This window comes from Dermacentor silvarum, chromosome 6, assembly GCF_013339745.2.
Source record: "Dermacentor silvarum isolate Dsil-2018 chromosome 6, BIME_Dsil_1.4, whole genome shotgun sequence".
Classification (NCBI taxonomy): Eukaryota; Metazoa; Arthropoda; class Arachnida; order Ixodida; family Ixodidae; genus Dermacentor; species Dermacentor silvarum.
The window spans coordinates 122,990,136-123,006,410 of NC_051159.1; the positions used below are offsets into that span (position 1 = coordinate 122,990,136).

The window sequence follows — 16,275 nt, forward strand, 5'->3', positions numbered from 1 at the left end:
TTCACATAAAAAATTCCTAGGCCACATTTATTCACAGGTCAGAATGGCACACAGAAGGCCCACTGCTTGCACGGTGATTTGGGCAACTGTATGCACATTCATCGTCAGCAGACAACGCTGCAACATTTGGTAGAAAAAAACAGTTCCAGCACGGCGCAACATGCTGGCACATGCTGTTCTTGCCACCACCCTAGCCAAAAATGTGCATAAGACTGAAATGAAGAAGGAGCACAGATTTAAGAAAATATGACACACCTAAGTTTAACATTTGATGAAAAACACAGGCAAGTCACAGGCACATTTTTAAACTGCAGATCACCTGCTGTATACAGTACTTTAATTAAACAAATAGAATGGGTGATTGCAAAACAGTAAGTTTTTTTTTTCATCTAGTAGTGCATGTGTACTCACACAGTTATAAAATTGGTAGTGAATAGCATTCGTGTAACGAATCAGTTTTGTTTAACAAAGGCATCTAGAAAAAAAATTTTTTAACAGGAAGAAAAATATTATAATTGCATATTAGGTGTCCACTAAAATTATGTCAACAATAAGTAATCACAAACATTTGGCAGCTGTTAACAGGATATATAGATCAAAAACATACCCTGCTTCAGCTCTCTCAATGAATGTTAAGGTACGTCATCAAAATACTCTTTCCATGTGGGTGACACAAAGGGGTTCAAATAATTTTTTGAACACCTAAGTTGTCGAAAACAACACAAACAAGTACTTTAGCTTTTGCCCAAACTAGCAGCACAATATAACAGAACTAAAAAATAACACTACAATGAAAAAAATGTCACTTGAAAAGCAACGAGTATTTTTTCTAGCTTACTTTTGCTATATGTAAACACAGCCGACACTATAAAGCCAAACCAAACGTACTTTAGAGATGCCAATAACTTAAAAATGACATCAAGTTTCAGAAAATGTGCACCAGGAAATAATTTCTATTTGTGGAAAAGTGTTCTACAAATTTTGTGCACAACCAAAATGAATCTTTACTGTTTTGTATTTGTTTCTATTAGTTTTATACAAACATTCATGAGATAAGCAAGTGGTTGTTTAAAGTATGCATAGACATCTCTGCAATACATATGTATGCACATCCTTCCCTCATTTTTGTTAAAAAAAAGTTGTTCCAATGCCAATTTCAAGCCTTATACAATAAGGTCATATTTGAAAAATAGAATCCAAGCTTCTTGCAGGAGACAATGTGTCCTTTGCGAAGGAATGCGTAAAACCCCAACAAATTTGTTTTATGCTGACAATAGCAGACATTTACCTCTCAAGCTTGGGCAGTGATGTTTACAGGTGCTTAGAGAAACAAGGATGCACAAAAGATACATGCTGACACAGCCGTCTGTTACAAAAAGCTGTTGATCAGCCACCTAGATGTTATGCTGGTGCTCAAAAGGTTTGAACAAGTCAAAGGCAAACAAGCGCGTAGTTAGCACGCATCCCAGTCACAAATAGTAAGAAAACGAGAGTGAAGATGTGTCAAAGATCAGGGACTAGTGCCACATTTTTCTTCGCGTCCATGTTGTGCTGCATTTCCATTACTTCTAGTCTGATGCGACCATGAGGATTCCGTAAACTGTACACATGAAAGTAATTAGTCTTCAGAGTAGTTAAATGTGGTAGTTGGCCCTGGCCTCTGCCCGTCTTGTCGTCGCACTATTTGCAACTGGAAGCTGCATTCTTCACCAATAGGAGGCAGACCCTAACACAGTTGAGCAGCATGTGCCACCACCTTTCATGCATCCTTGGTCTTGCAAAATAATGGGGAAGCTGAAAACAGTGTTGACAAGGCTAGGAGGTGGCAAGTTCGGCACAACCACGGGGGGCACCCCACACAGCCTTTCGCGCGGCAGGAGGGAAGCCAGTGACAATAGGGCTGTGATACACCCTCACGGTGACGTGGCAAGGGCAGCTATCCAAACTGCCCTTGCGACTCCCTCAACATGGACCGGCCAGCAGGCGCTGCTTTTTTTTTGTGTGTGTGTGTGTCTCCCAGTGGCACGACACCCAGAGGCGGCGTGTGGATGCACTCACTAGGACCGCTCCTTGTCCGAGGCCACGCCATTCTGCAGCGAAGTCTTTGTCGGCCTGAGTGTCTTTTGCAGAACATGAGCATCCGCTGGCTCTATCCTCTTATAGTAGTGCTCCTTGGTCTCAACAATCTTGAAGCCAAACTTCTTGTAAAACTCGATGGCACTCTCGTTGTTCACCTGGACGTGCCTGCAAGACAACAGCTGCAACTGAGATATGTGACCAGGAACGAGTGCATGCAAGGACCCAACACACTGTGTGGCATAAGACCAACATGGGCATGCGCACCACATTATAAAGCAGTAAATGGCCACAATATATGCCTCTGCAACCATAAAACAGAAAGGTAAAGTAGCAACGTGTAGAAACTGCAATTGTGATTATCGTAAAGCATGCTATTGCTGCAGTTTCTATGCAATCTTTACATTTGCATAGCTGGGTGTCAAAAACATGCACTCCATCCAAAATCATGCATACAAGCATGTTGAGTTTGCAAATGCTAACACATTCAGCTGGATAATGAGAACTGGTTTTGGCATGTAAAACCTCAGAAAGAAGAACACATTCAGCTGGGTGAGCGTATGCGATACATGTAACTGACTTCCTTTCCTTCAAACTAAGGATGAGCTGCAACCTAAAGAAGGCATGCTTGATGTATGCCTATGCTACAGATGCACAAAAAATGACATCCAATCGTTAATGTTTTAAGCGAAGCTGCTGCAGACTCAAATTTAATGACATCTGACACAATGCTGATGACTGCACATTCTCAAGTGAGCAATTGTACGGCAATAATTAAAAATAAATGTGCATACAAGTTTAATCTGCCTTCACAAATAGCGAAATGCAAAAGTAAGCATACTATGGTGCGATTACATTGACCTTGCAGCACTCTTTTACAATGTTGCAACCGACCATAGCAACTTTGGCCATTGCTTGTCAAATACAAAGCCCAGAAGAAAAATGGCATCTGTCGCATTGAGGCTGTTGCAACGCCAACATGAGGAAGTTTGCCAAGCAACTCCTGTCAAGAGCATCATAGTTGAAGGTTGTGCATAAATTATTTTTCACATCACCAAGACGCTGCTTTAAATACTTCGGTCATATTGCACTGCACACGCTATGGCGTTAAGAGTATGCATTTCTCAGCCAAATGAGTTCTGACTTATGCATTAAACAATGAATGACACTGGGCTTGTCCGAGTGGCATCACGCAAATAGCATTACAAATTAGGCATTAGCAAGTTGTCATTTTTTGCGCATGCATGTCATGTGTATTTCAGCATTGAAAAGAAGCTGAATGGTAACCCTTGCCTATTAATAACTAGCGCAGTATTATTTACATGGCTTGTGTATGTTTGTTTCTAGCAAAGTATGTAGGACATACAATGAAGCTAAGGATACTTACAGAAATATGCTGTCGAAGTTCCCGTCTTTTTTAACATAATTTAGGACGTGCTGAACCATAGTTGTGCCTGGAACAACACAAATAGCAATATGGCATCAGTAATAGACTATGTGCATTTCTTCTCAGGTCACAACTTTCTGAATGCAAAAGCTTGCCTACGTCATGGAGCTCCTTTCAAGTTAATTTCTATGTGTGGAGTGCAATATGCACAACACCATCAGCAATGTATACACAGCTTGCATGTCACATCGCATGGCTTTCTGCGCGGCAGCCATGTTTATGAACCACTGTGACGGCTGTGACTTCAGACACCAGTGGTAAATCGGCAATGGTGGTGTGATGCTAGCTTCCCAGTCTTTTGCTCAGAATGTCGCCAACTTCAACTACGCAGTGTTTTCATGAGTGGCTGATCACTTCAAAGTGTTCACACTATGATGAAAAAAAAATGTGGCACTGCGGCATCACTGATCCGTACATGTTGATATTGGTAGCAGACATAACTGCCGATTTCAGTGTCTTCCCCGAGATAACTCACAGTAACAACTTTAGCTGTCTTGGGCTCTCGGCACAACTTTGTCACCCTCAAACAAATGAAAGCCTACAAGTCACTGGAATCTCGTAACTGCTTTACGAGTGAAAAGCCTGTAGGCCAAATGGCCCTATGAAAATTAAGTACTCCTACTTGGAGAGGTAGGTTGAAGCTTTTCTTGAATTCTTAACTTTGTGAGCACATTCTGTGCAATGCGTTGTCAGCAACTGTTTCATCATCGGCCAATAGAGCAGAATAAGCGTGGCTACACAGCTCTCTTTCTGCATTCCCTACAAGCGCCTGTACAGCTGATATCCGCTTCATTGCATGTTGCTTTGCCCAGCACTATACCTTGAGTAGCGGTCAGTCGGTGTTTGGTGGTTCTTGGGAACGGCAGATTACTTTTCCACAGATTTCAAGCTATGACATTGGTGAAGCTATGTATATTGCACTCCTACCACTGATTACGAAAGGCTCTCTCTCTCGTAACACGCTTCCGGAGAATCACTGCTATGAGGTGATGAACAAATCTCAACCTCGCCGTGGAAGCATTCTGGCAAAACTCACCAATGCCTAATCTTCTGTATGGCGCGAGGCAGCCCAGGGTCATGATGTAAAGGCGCCTCGTATTTTCTGACGTGTCAATCCGGCAGCAGACCGCGCCGACGACGATGTCATTGTAGTAGGCTGACAGGAAGAGGAGTATTATTATGTAAGCAGTCAGCGAAAGAAAGCGATGAAAAACGCCGCTTAAAAGAAAAAAAAAAAAAAAGAGAACCCGAGTTACTCACCTAATTTGGCGAGCTCTCCCGCTTCGAGAACATCCTTGTAAAACTTGTCGTTGTAGCTGACCGGGAAAACTACTTGGTTTAATCTTTTCAACTGGTTGATGTTGTGAGGCGTGACATCACCGAGTTCGATCCTACATCCCCTGTCGAGAGACGAGTACCGGTAAATACGCACACAGTACAAACTGCGCCGGCGCAATACCGACCAACACTACACAGCTCATCAGCAACGCGCGCACTCGTTGCTAAAGCGTCGTACAACTTTCACAAGTTCCCTCGCACGCAATCGCAGCCAAGCAAGTGCTTTAGGATCCCACTGCAACAGGCTAACCTACATTATGCACATGCTTCTCCAAACTTTGCCGTATTTACGACCACGTGAAAAGAAGACGACACCGGTTGCGAAACAAACAAAAAGACGTAAATAATCGCGGCCAGATTATTTCTCGTTTCAATTAAGCCTAACGCTAAAGCAAGACGCCAACGCAAACGCTGGCGGCAAAATGAAGCCAGTCAAGTTTATATACAATAAATCATTCATATGGCTGAAAAAAAAAATTAAACTGCCCTCGATTTGCCAAAGAAATATTTTAAGGTGCAGTTTTCTTTGCCGCGCGCAGAGAGCGCTTAAAAAGGAGACAGCATGAGCTCGCTGCTGTGCATCTATCGTGCTGCGCAGAGGGTACACTATTTCCATTTGCAGCGTTGCGAGGTGAAGCAACGTATCAAAATCACGCTCACCTTGACTTTGTCATTTTAATTCATTAAACCCCCGGGAATTAGGTTTGAAAGAAACCAAGCGACCTAACACTCGCGCCAACATACAGGCATGTGAACTAACCCAGCGGAAGCTGGCGGAAGTCTGTGAAACTGATAGTAACGTAGCCCACATAGCCGCAACAAGGTATCATTCCTAGTGTAAGTAAAATTTGTCCAACAAAAATAAGCGCATTTTTATTTCGAACTGTTGATTAAAAGACATCGATATTGTGAATTCATTATGAGAGGTAAAAGCTCGCTCGTGCCTATGGTCATGTGATTTCTCGCGCATAGCCGGCAGCAGTAGAGAAGGAGAAGCAGCGGTCCGGTGGTAGGTGTTACCGTTCGATGGTGGTTCTGTTTTATTTTTCGTGTCTCGGATTTGTGCGTTGCAGTGGCCGATTACATTTTGCGCACTCGTTTTGCTTAAAGCTTCAGCCAGCCTTCGTTTGACGCAGTTAAACTCTTCACTGTTCCGCCGGTTATTTGGATTGACCGGGTCTGGGTGCATGAGCCGTCAGTGCCAGCTCTCTGGCTCTTGCTTTCGCGTTTCCATGCCACTGCATAAAGCTTCCTTGATTAGAAGTGAGCCTCTTTAGGCCGGCTGAGTTGCGTCGCACCTGTACTGCGAGCGGAAACGAACCGGAATTCGTCTGCGAGCGCTTGTTCCGTTATCATTTACGACACAGCACCGCCGCGTTAGTAAAAAAATTAGTTTTTCGGTTGGTTCCCCGCCCCCCTTACCAACTATATCCGCGCTAAAACGAGTCAAGATCCTTCGGGGTTCGCGAACGTTCAATTAATAAAGGAAACCTCTGTGTTCTGATGCTAACGAAATCGGCGTTACAGACCGCAGTTGCCGCGGTCGTCCAGTCATGTGACGCGCGGCTCTGAACAAACTCGCTGCACAGTGAATACGCTACGTTCGATGTTTAGCGAGCGTATCTGTCTCTTGGGACGGGCATTTCTATAAATATCTTAAGCAGTACTGCAGATAAACTGAGCTGTTGCTGCATGCTCGTAGTGCCAGAAGCCCTTGCTCGTATATTGACAGCTGATCGTGAACTCGTGACTTGCAGCTATCGACTGCTGACCTGAACAAGTCAAGATGTCTCTACCAAAGATCCAGAATGTCGAAAAAGAGTCAAACCTCGGATATGTGTATGCGGTCTCCGGCCCCGGTAAGCAAACTGTTCTTTTTGAATCTTCTTAAAATTTGATTTTTAAAAATACAAGATAGTCTGTTTCACGTACAGCGTATCCGAACCACTGCATAAGGAAGCACTCATAGGTTTATAATGTCGAGATTGGGCTCAGAAAATCAGCTGCTCAACAGTAAACTATTGAAACCCAGCACTAAAGGACCATAAACATTTAATTCACTGTGAGAATGTCAAAGGCTTTAGACTGGGGGCTTTATTTGAATGTGTTTAATGTTGATCAAACTCGCAGGATGGATATGGCAAATGTACAATAAAGGATGGCTCACGGATACATTCAGTCGTCATAATCAAATTCCGTATATTCACAAACTGTGAAGCACAGGAACACTTTGCCTTGAAGCATCAAAAAGGGTTTCACTGTATTAGTTGCAACTGGTGCCTCTGTAGCCCCTTTTGTGAGAATCTTGAAGCATCCCTCTGCAAAGGTATACTTCACTGCAAGTGGGATTTGGGGGGAAGCAACTTATATTGAAATGACTTTAAACTTGTGCTTAATGACTTTAGATATATCCACGGTAATGCATAGTGTCTGTGATGCTCTATCATTGCAGTTAGACTCCTGCACTTGCAACCCATACGGGACCGCATGTTTTGGTCGAATTAATTGACAGATTGAATTCGCAGTGCCAAATGAGAACGGATTTAAATCTTTTTGTTGCTTAAAGTAGTCTGTCGTTATGAACAGACTGTTTCAATACGTTATTACATTAATTTACACATCACTGGTCAGGTGCCCACAGACCAACACTACTGTCGACACTGACAATATTGTCACCCAGTCAACAGCACTAGTCATCATCACTTCAGGACAGGTTACTGCTGCTAGTGCTGTGGTCTAGGGAACCACTAGTGCTGTCTACTGAATTCCTCATAGAGCCAACATAACCAACTCTAGAGAGCTCCCCATGGCGCCCATGCATTGAAACTAGTAACCGCATTAGCACAGTCATTATAAAACAATCTCTTAATTAAACATTGATTGTTTAGTGAGGTGGAACAATAAAGGTTTATCGTATTTATCAAAGCTGTGTTTGTCGCGTCTAGTGCGGGTAAAGTTGAGTTCTTAGTACTAATCAACAAACGCAGACAATGAGATGCGATTCAGATCAGACGCATGATCGGACGCAATCCTGAGCCTTGCTAGGTATGGTGGCGCCATCTAGTTAAGGCACATGCATATGCACCCTTTCACGCACAGTAAAGCTTATGAATAGCCATCGGATCTTCCTAAAAAATATACGGAATGAAATTTACTCACTGTTTATACATGTGTGCTACGTGCACATACTAATTTTGAATTATATTATGTATTATTTGCCATTATATTAAATTTTGTTTTAGCCAGTCTGCAGATAATTGAGCTGGAGACAATAAGTCATGACATGGTGTTGCCTTTGTGGTTGCCACTTTTTCGCATAGCTTTTTCTCTAGAGTTAGTGTACCTAACTCTATGGAATCTTTTGGATTTTCAAGCTTCTAGAAAATTTTTAGTAAGCTTTCAGTGTGCATCAGCTCGTGGGAGGTCGAATTTTACATTTGAACTAAACCAGCTTTCCTTATATAGCAATGTATGGTTTCTTGCCGGAACGTTCCAGTGTGTTTGAAAGAAGCGATAAGTCAAATTAACTGAGGTCGAATTAACGGGAGTCTTCTGTATTAAGATTAGTGGGATTTCACTTTCGTAGAGGAAATACTTGCTCACGTCAGACAATAGTGTGAAAAAATTCAATAATGGTGTTCGGTAGAAAAATGCAGACGGGGTACTTTGTGATGGCTCTTGGAATGTCCTGTTCAGTTAACCTAGAGCTGAAATAATTTTTATTCAACTTAACAAAACAGTTTTTCTGCATTGCCTAATTGAAAATTGAGCTAGCTAGCTAGCTATGGAGCTGATCAGGACATTGAGGCCGAGCTCTAAGCTTTTCCTTCATGGTAAATTCTCAAACTTTGATTGTATGTTGTCTGTGGTACTTTTGCTTAAGCAATTTCTGTGCATGGAGCTAATTTTGCTCATAATTTCATGCAAGGAACAACAGTTCCACATGAATTAAAGCCAGCAAATTGTTGCATGATACTCCGAAGATCTGTGTTTTGCATTATTTTTAACCGCCACCGACCTCTTCATGTGAGAAGCTCAGGTAATTAGTTCATATGTTCTTGCTTTTTGTCATGACTGTGTGTGCATTAAAATTGCATTTGGGACTTCCACTCATCTAGAATCAATATGTGTTCAGTCGTTACAGCGGAAAAGATGGCCGGAACTGCCATGTACGAACTTGTACGTGTGGGTCATGAAGAGCTGGTTGGCGAAATCATCAAGCTTGATGGTGACATGGCCACCATACAAGTCTATGAAGAGACCTGTTTCCTTTTTGCATGCCTATGGCCTTGCTTAATCATGTTGAAATTGGAATGTAGCAAATAATGAAGGAAAGGGAATGAAAGTGGACGAAAAGATGACTTGTCGCCGGCGGGAGCCGAACCCGCAACCTCCGCATTACTGCGTGTGTTGCACTACCAATTGTGCTACGGCGACGGCCATCAATTCGTCCACTAACTTGGGTATTTATGTTTACTAGATCTAGCCCTAGGAGTGTTAGCCAGCGCCACTCAGAACCATGGCGGGCGGGTGTGGAACATACTTTTTGGCCCGATGGCGTCACGATAGACATGATCTTGGGAGAGCAGGCACGTGGCTAATAATCCCTCGCATGCTACCTAATGACATCAAGGCTGCCAGATTCGAGACCCTCGTAATGAAATACGAAAAAAACTAATGCACCACCTGTTTTTAGTCTGTTTGTGGCTTAATGGGCCTCCTCTCACTGCAAATTTCTAAAATTGAATGCAAAAACAGTGTTCTTAGTGTTTAGGGATTCAGGTTTCATGGGAATTATAGTCTGCAGCATTTATTGAGCTGCCATGTAAAGGGCAAGGAGATTGCATGGAGGATTTGTTGGCTGTTGTGTTTCCTTGACGGCCTGAGCCCAGCTGGACTCACTGTTGGTGACCCCGTGTTGCGAACGGGCAAGCCCCTTTCGGTGGAGCTGGGGCCGGGCATCATGAACAACATCTTTGACTGGCATCCAGCGGCCCCTGCGAGAGATCCATGCGCTGTTCAAAAGTATTTACCTGCCCAAGGGGGTGAGCACGCCTGCTCTCAGGCGAGATATCCAGTGGGAGTTTAAGCCGACCAACTTCAAGGTGAGATGTTGCCTTGCTTCCGTAGTCATGCTGAGCTGTTAGTTTAGTGGCATGGGCTTGGTAGTTTTGTCCTGAAGTTTCTGTTTATATATTAAACTGAAGCTTTCTGTGGGTCCTCCCCTTCTTTGCACGGACGGCTGTCTGGCCGAATAAACTGGGCTGGTCCCAGAGACAGTGTAATCAAGGAGGGTGACTTGGCAGGTATTGGTATCAAGATCAGCCCACCAAGTCTTCCGAATATTTGGTAATGTTTACAAATTTGGGCTCCTCTACAATTTCAGAAATGTTCCATAAATTTCACCAAAAACAAATTTTGTTAGGCAAAAAAGATTTTGTTAAAAGATGTGATGGCATAAGATTAAAAAAAAATTCATGCAAGGAATTTTCTTTGGACATATTGAACTAACCAAGATCCGACGTACAGTGGGCACAAGTAAGAAACATTAAGGTCAGATGGATTTCTGTTGTTCCACAGGATTACAATGGTAATGCTGGAGATACTGTCAATTTGTCACGCTAATGCTGAATGCAAATGAATATTTAGTACTGCAAACAAGACCTGAATGGCGTTTTGCTTGTTAGTTCCCAATAATACCCTTGGAACTGTTCTGTAGCTGAGAGGGGTAGTGCTTGCTTTGAACAAGTTTATGCAGACAAGTTCTAGAAGCAGTTCAGAAAACAATAGCAAGGTCGCTGAAAAAAATCGCCGATCCAAAAACAATGTGTTTCTAGTTTATCCTTGCTGTTTAGTTTGTTGCAACCTGTGTGCTGTGTTTAAAGGTAAACCATTATTAATAAAGTGCCTATGTATCCTACAGAAACTGGGTTCTCTTGGCAAACTTAGAGAAAAAAAGTTTTCGAACCCCTCAGACGCACATGTGAAAACAAAACCACGCGTGGTGACCATGACATATTTCTGGCTCCTGAAATTGTTGTGGGTGCTTGCAGTACACAAGAGCATTACCTTTGAGATTGTCTTCTGCTACTCTGAGGAAGGTGTCACTAGGGGTGCTGTATAATTTTGACGCTCGTTAGTGGTGTCAGACTGATTAACTGCAGTATAAAAAAAACTTCGAACAAATATTTCTACCGCAGTGAATATGCTCACATTTCGCCTCCTTGCTGTAGGAAATGCACGGTTTTATGTAGAGTGCGCAATTCAAACTTTGAAATTTGGTCTCATGGCCCATTTAAAAGTGCACTTGAATTTTTAGGTGCATGTGGCGTAAAATTCAGCCTCCCCCAGCTCCGGCGTCACTCTTGTCCAACAAGCTGGGGCGCGATCTTGTACATGTTACAAAATGGAACGGTCCACCTCCATTCCATTTTGGAACGCGTACAAGATCGCGCCCTGTTTGCCTTCCCATCAATCGCTGAATCATTCTGTGCTCTGTTGCAGGTTGGCAGCCACGTGACTGGCGGTGACATTTATGGCGTTGTCCAAGAAAACACACTAATGCAACACAAGATAATGCTGCCACCCAAGTCAAAGGGCACCATCACGTACATCGCTGAACCTGGGAACTATGCCGTCAATGTGAGTGTTCGCACTCCGTGAGGACATATTCGTGGGGCTAAGGAAGTTGATCTTGCAGCAGGGGCTAAACAGATGTTTTTTTTTTTTTTTTTTTAATGCACAGTTGTGACTCAGTGGCTATGAAAAAGTTCTATCGAGCACAATGTCATAGGTTAGGCTTCCAGTTGCCGCATCCACATTCCAGTAGGCGCTGGAAACATGTCCAAGCACTTCCAAAGAACTTCACCGCTGTTGGTCAAAATTACCTGGCCACCCCCAGAGTTCCTTGCTGGAACTAGCCTTGGGAGGTCAGGCCCAAATAAGTACTTATCCTGATTCTTATACTAGTATGCTAGTTTCATGGTGTTTTTCTACTGTGAGGAGCTTTTGCTCTCGTAAGTACTTGTACCAAGCCAATGCACATTGTCGGTAATGTAAAAAAAAAATAAGAAAAGTGAACTGATTGGCGTAAACCTGTTATTTTCAGTTCAGTCCTGTTGTTTTTCCACAAAAGGGACTGGAGTGCCAGAAAGCTTGTCTAATGTAGCAAGACCTGCAGGTGCTCAAGTTGAATATTCAATTATAATATTCAACACACAGATTGCCTTCTTGTCTAGTTGTTACGTGCTTTTTCATTTTGCGCTGTGGCTACTCATGAATCCATACCAGCTAGCCTTGTTTAGCCTACCGTATCTAGGCAGCCTAACAGCTGCATGCGTGAAGCCACTGCAGCAGCTATGGCTGCTGAGCGCGAGGTCTTGGTATTTTCGCACTTCAAAGGGGACTTACTACAAACTAACTCGCGTATTGTGCTTTAAGTGCACAAAAATACGTTCAAAATTCCCAAAGTAGTAAAAGCCAATCCAGAACCCCACTGCAGTTTCTTGTAGCTCCAGTGTTGCTTTGGGACATCAAACATCGTCAGTAAATCATTAACAGCCACATGTTCTCTGTATATACAGCTGTGCTTGTTCTGTAGGTAAACTGAGTGTAGCTTGCATTAAGAACCAGTGTGTGTGAGTGGGGTTAATAAAGGAAAGAACTTCTGTGATAGATACATAGAGGCTTCCCATAGCATTCTGGTTCTTGATTTGTTTCGCTGGATTGCAGTACACTCCTGTAGTGCTAAACTTATGTTTTCCCTTATCTTGTAGTTCATGCTGGGTGTAGCAGTATGTTTACAGCTGAACTTTGTGTCCTTGAAATCGTTGCACTGCACTTGAAGCTAAATGTGCTGTAGCATTGTACTGTCATTGTGCCATTTTAGGACAAGATCTTGGAAATTGAATTTGACGGCGAAAAGAGCAGCTACACAATGATGCAAGTGTGGCCCGTGCGTAACATGCGCCCTGTGACGGAGAAACTGGCTGCCAATCATCCGCTGCTCACCGGCCAGAGGGTGCTCGACACCCTGTTCCCGTAAGGAATCTTTCTTGATGCCTGTCCTTCTCATTGTGTACTTTCATGTTGTTCAGTGGCCGAGGAACTTGGAGAGCACCAGCAAAGGTTTTAGTAAATCTGTCCACCTGCAATCGTACCTCATCATAACCAAGTCGCATAAGACATAAAAGTTCCTTTGTCATATCCAGCGTTTTGTGAAAGAATGTGAGAAAAACATAATAACCGGGAAAATGTACGATCCAAAGTTTCAAATATTTGGCAGACTCAACTGTAGTTTACATCTACCTAATTCGAATTATTGCAGCATGAGAATCCACTGCGCGCCCAGCTGGTGGTGCCCGAGCGGTACAAAAAGTACGTTGTCGTATTTGCGGCTTTGACAAACTTACTTCTGCGCTCCTCAAATTTGGCCTGGGTCAGCAGCTTTGTTGGGCGGGGCATTTTAGCGGGAAGTTTTGAAGCCTACTCGATGAGAATTGTTCTACTCGCGAGACGCTGACTCGTGTCGAGCTTGGTGCACCCCAGCGGTCTGAGACTTACTTTGTCGTTTTCTTATTGCGTAGTGTTTTAAGACAGCCATGAGAAACTGAAACAAAAGCAAGCTTATGCAACAAGCAATAAATGTTAAAAACCATTTCATACTTACAATGTGTTCAGACATGCAATGCAAATTGGAAGTCACTTATCCTTGTTGAACGTGGCTTTCCTTTTTGTTTCAAGCCTTTCTAGCAACTAAGTATTTCTTGATTTTCTTTTGGATGCCTCTGGTAACTGGTAACTTGTTACAACTTGCTAACACAAACTTTTAATGAGTTTGTGTTTACATTGTCTTGCTTATCCACTTAAGCTAAAATGCTTGTCATGAAATAGTCAGTTTGCAATTTGCCGATTGAGAAATTGGCAGTCAGCAATTCTGATTTGAGGTTTCATGGAATGTCATGATGCCATTTTTTTTTTCAAATTCCTTTCATCGTAGATATTCATGAACAGAGTTTGAGATGTGTACTCATTGATTGTGTGATGGGACTTCTCTCTAGGTGTGTCCAGGGAGGCACTACTGCCATTCCCGGTGCCTTCGGTTGTGGAAAAACATGCATCTCACAAGCCCTCTCCAAGTATTCCAACAGCAATGTGATCGTGTACGTCGGCTGTGGAGAGCGTGGCAATGAAATGTCTGAAGTACTCAGGGACTTCCCTGAGGTAAGCGTTTGCCTAAGCTGCTCATTTTCATCTTCCGCCTACCCGCCACGATGACCGAGTGGCTGTAACATTGCACTGCCTAGCATGAGGTAGTGGGGTCTACTGCCAACCACATAGGCTGCATTCCGAGGGGGGGGTGGAATGCAAAAACGCTCTTGCACCATGCTTTGGGTAAGCAACACCAGGTGGTCAAAATTAATTCAGAGCCCTCCGCCATGACATTCGTCATATTTTGCAGTGCAGCTTCAAAATGTACCCCATAGTTTTATTGAATCTAGCTTCTGGCTGATTGAAGCTGGATGTAGCAAATCCACATACGTAGCATGCATACACTTATTTCGATGCAGGCATGTACAGTAAAAAAAAAGTCGACAGCTGGGCGAGTTGGTATGGGCTCATCTTTTTAACAAACTGCACGGTGGGAATTTAAGGTGGATTACGTTGCTTTCCATAAATCGGTTGTTAGTCTGCGCTCGTCTGTCTCACTTTCATTGTGTCCCGTCCCACCACGCAGTTTGTTAAAAAAAGATATACAGTTGAACCCACATGTAACCATACTGGTTTTAACAATATGTCGGTTATAACAATGAGAAGCTGCTGCACAGTCAACTTTTGTATGTTTTCTATGGTGAAATAACCTGCTTACTACAATGCCTCCAGGCCGCATTATCGGTTATAATGAAGTCTGGCCACTGCGTGTCCGTGCCGAAAGATAATGGCATGCGAAATCCTTGAAAAGCAAAAAAGAAATTTGAGCCGCCGCATGCCGCCGCACCGTTCTCTAGCATTCTCTGCATCGCCAGCCTCGCGTGCCTCTCTCTCGTTGCCCTTCCACCACTCCAAAAACGAATGGGCGACGCCCATAGCTCTACGTTGCACCACCCTCCGAAACACAAATGGACTGCGCCAACTGCGATGATAGGCTGATAGCGCTGTGTGCTGCTCTGAGATTGCGCGCTGGCCGGCTGGCCTGGCTGGCTCCTCATTCCGCGCAGTTCTGCCAACGGTTTAAGGCGCTCGGGCTCATCTTTGTTGGTTGCGTTGAAGTTGTTCCTGGCCACGTGGTTTCTCGACCTTGTTTGACTCACTGCCAAAACGGAAGACTGCTGATCTGTCTTCCATTTCGGCAATGCACGTTTCCGGTGAAAAGAATGTGCATTGCTATAGATTTGGAAACGAAGTGCTTCTAACCAGTGAGGCGATCGTCGTGAACACGCTTTTATCGGATAGCGGCGACAACAGTGATGGCGACTGCGATGATGTGGTAGGGCAGGCTGTCTCAACGTCACCCTCGTTGGAGGCCCTGCTGATGTTTCAGTTGCTCCGGGGCTTCGTTTTCGCGAGGGACCTTTGCGAAAAAAAGGATGTCGGCAAGCTTTGCGTAAAGCAAGCAAAGGTGACGGACATAGGGTTTCTTGTGCAAGCCAGTGAGAAATACCTGGCGAGATGCTCGTGACCTTGCCCCAGCGTTTCTTTTGGGAAACGGGGCTGCCGTGACAACCTTCTCCCTTTTTTTAAAAAGCCCCTTTTGAGGCCACCAAAGTGATGCCTCGGCGGAGCTTGCATGTCACTTGCCGCCCGTGACTCCGCTTTGCAGTTGTTGTAGCAGTGCCATTCTCGAACGCTGACAGCCGCGGCTTGTTACACGTGATCAGAGTGTGGGGGAAGCAGAATTTAACACTTAAACGAGTCAACACAATCGGCAGCTGGATGGAGGATAGTGGTGGGGAGGGGCACTGGCCACCCCGCCATTGTAGTTTTCTCACTACAGCTACGCCACCTCTTTATTTAGATTTTTTCATGCAACTCGGTTATAACAATTATCGGTAAAAACAATGGAATTTTCGTGGCACTTGAATATTGTTATAAGTGGGTTCAACTGAACATCCATACTTGCAATATTCACTTACTTGGCTGAGCATGCCGCATAGCTTATGCATTTGAGCTCAGAGCTGGCACAACTTAATGTTTTTGTTGACTAATGATAATGACAATTAGGGAATGTCCCCTGAGAAGGTAGTTTGAAAAACTCAGTCCAAATCTACAGGCCAGAATAAAGTAAAACAATACAGTATAACCTCATTGATATGATCCTGTTACTTATGGTTTCCCGGCACCAACAATTGCGATAGAGAACACAAAAAGTTACCCACCCAATACAGTTAAGCTTATTTGTTACGGGTTCATACGTT

At 43.7% G+C, this 16,275-nt stretch overlaps 2 protein-coding genes across 2 annotated transcripts in view; one reads left to right on the top strand and one right to left on the bottom strand.

Moving 5' to 3' along the window:
- Positions 1-5,658, bottom strand: LOC119455929 (N-alpha-acetyltransferase 50-like). The gene is made up of 5 exons (XM_037717473.2): positions 5,522-5,658; positions 4,784-4,923; positions 4,560-4,679; positions 3,464-3,530; positions 1-2,244 (listed from the first exon to the last, which is right to left on the bottom strand). The coding sequence occupies exons 1-5, from the start codon at positions 5,533-5,535 to the stop codon at positions 2,058-2,060; spliced, it is 528 nt and encodes a 175-aa protein (XP_037573401.1). The 5' UTR covers positions 5,536-5,658; the 3' UTR covers positions 1-2,057.
- A 109-nt stretch (positions 5,659-5,767) lies between these two features.
- LOC119455928 (V-type proton ATPase catalytic subunit A-like) overlaps positions 5,768-16,275 on the top strand; it is a 38,116-nt gene continuing 27,608 nt past the window's right edge. The window contains 8 exon segments of the mRNA XM_037717472.2: positions 5,768-5,870; positions 6,619-6,720; positions 8,997-9,125; positions 9,754-9,842; positions 9,844-9,966; positions 11,366-11,503; positions 12,750-12,901; positions 13,921-14,083. Of these exon segments, the coding sequence (XP_037573400.1) occupies positions 6,648-6,720; positions 8,997-9,125; positions 9,754-9,842; positions 9,844-9,966; positions 11,366-11,503; positions 12,750-12,901; positions 13,921-14,083 (867 nt within the window). The 5' untranslated portion in view covers positions 5,768-5,870; positions 6,619-6,647.

Coding starts and splice junctions, on each gene's coding strand:
- LOC119455929 (XM_037717473.2), bottom strand. Junction 4,680..4,783: donor GGGAGAGCTCGCCAAATTAG/GTGAGTAACTCG, acceptor TCTTCCTGTCAG/CCTACTACAATGACATCGTC. Junction 3,531..4,559: donor ATACAGAAGATTAGGCATTG/GTGAGTTTTGCC, acceptor GTGTTGTTCCAG/GCACAACTATGGTTCAGCAC.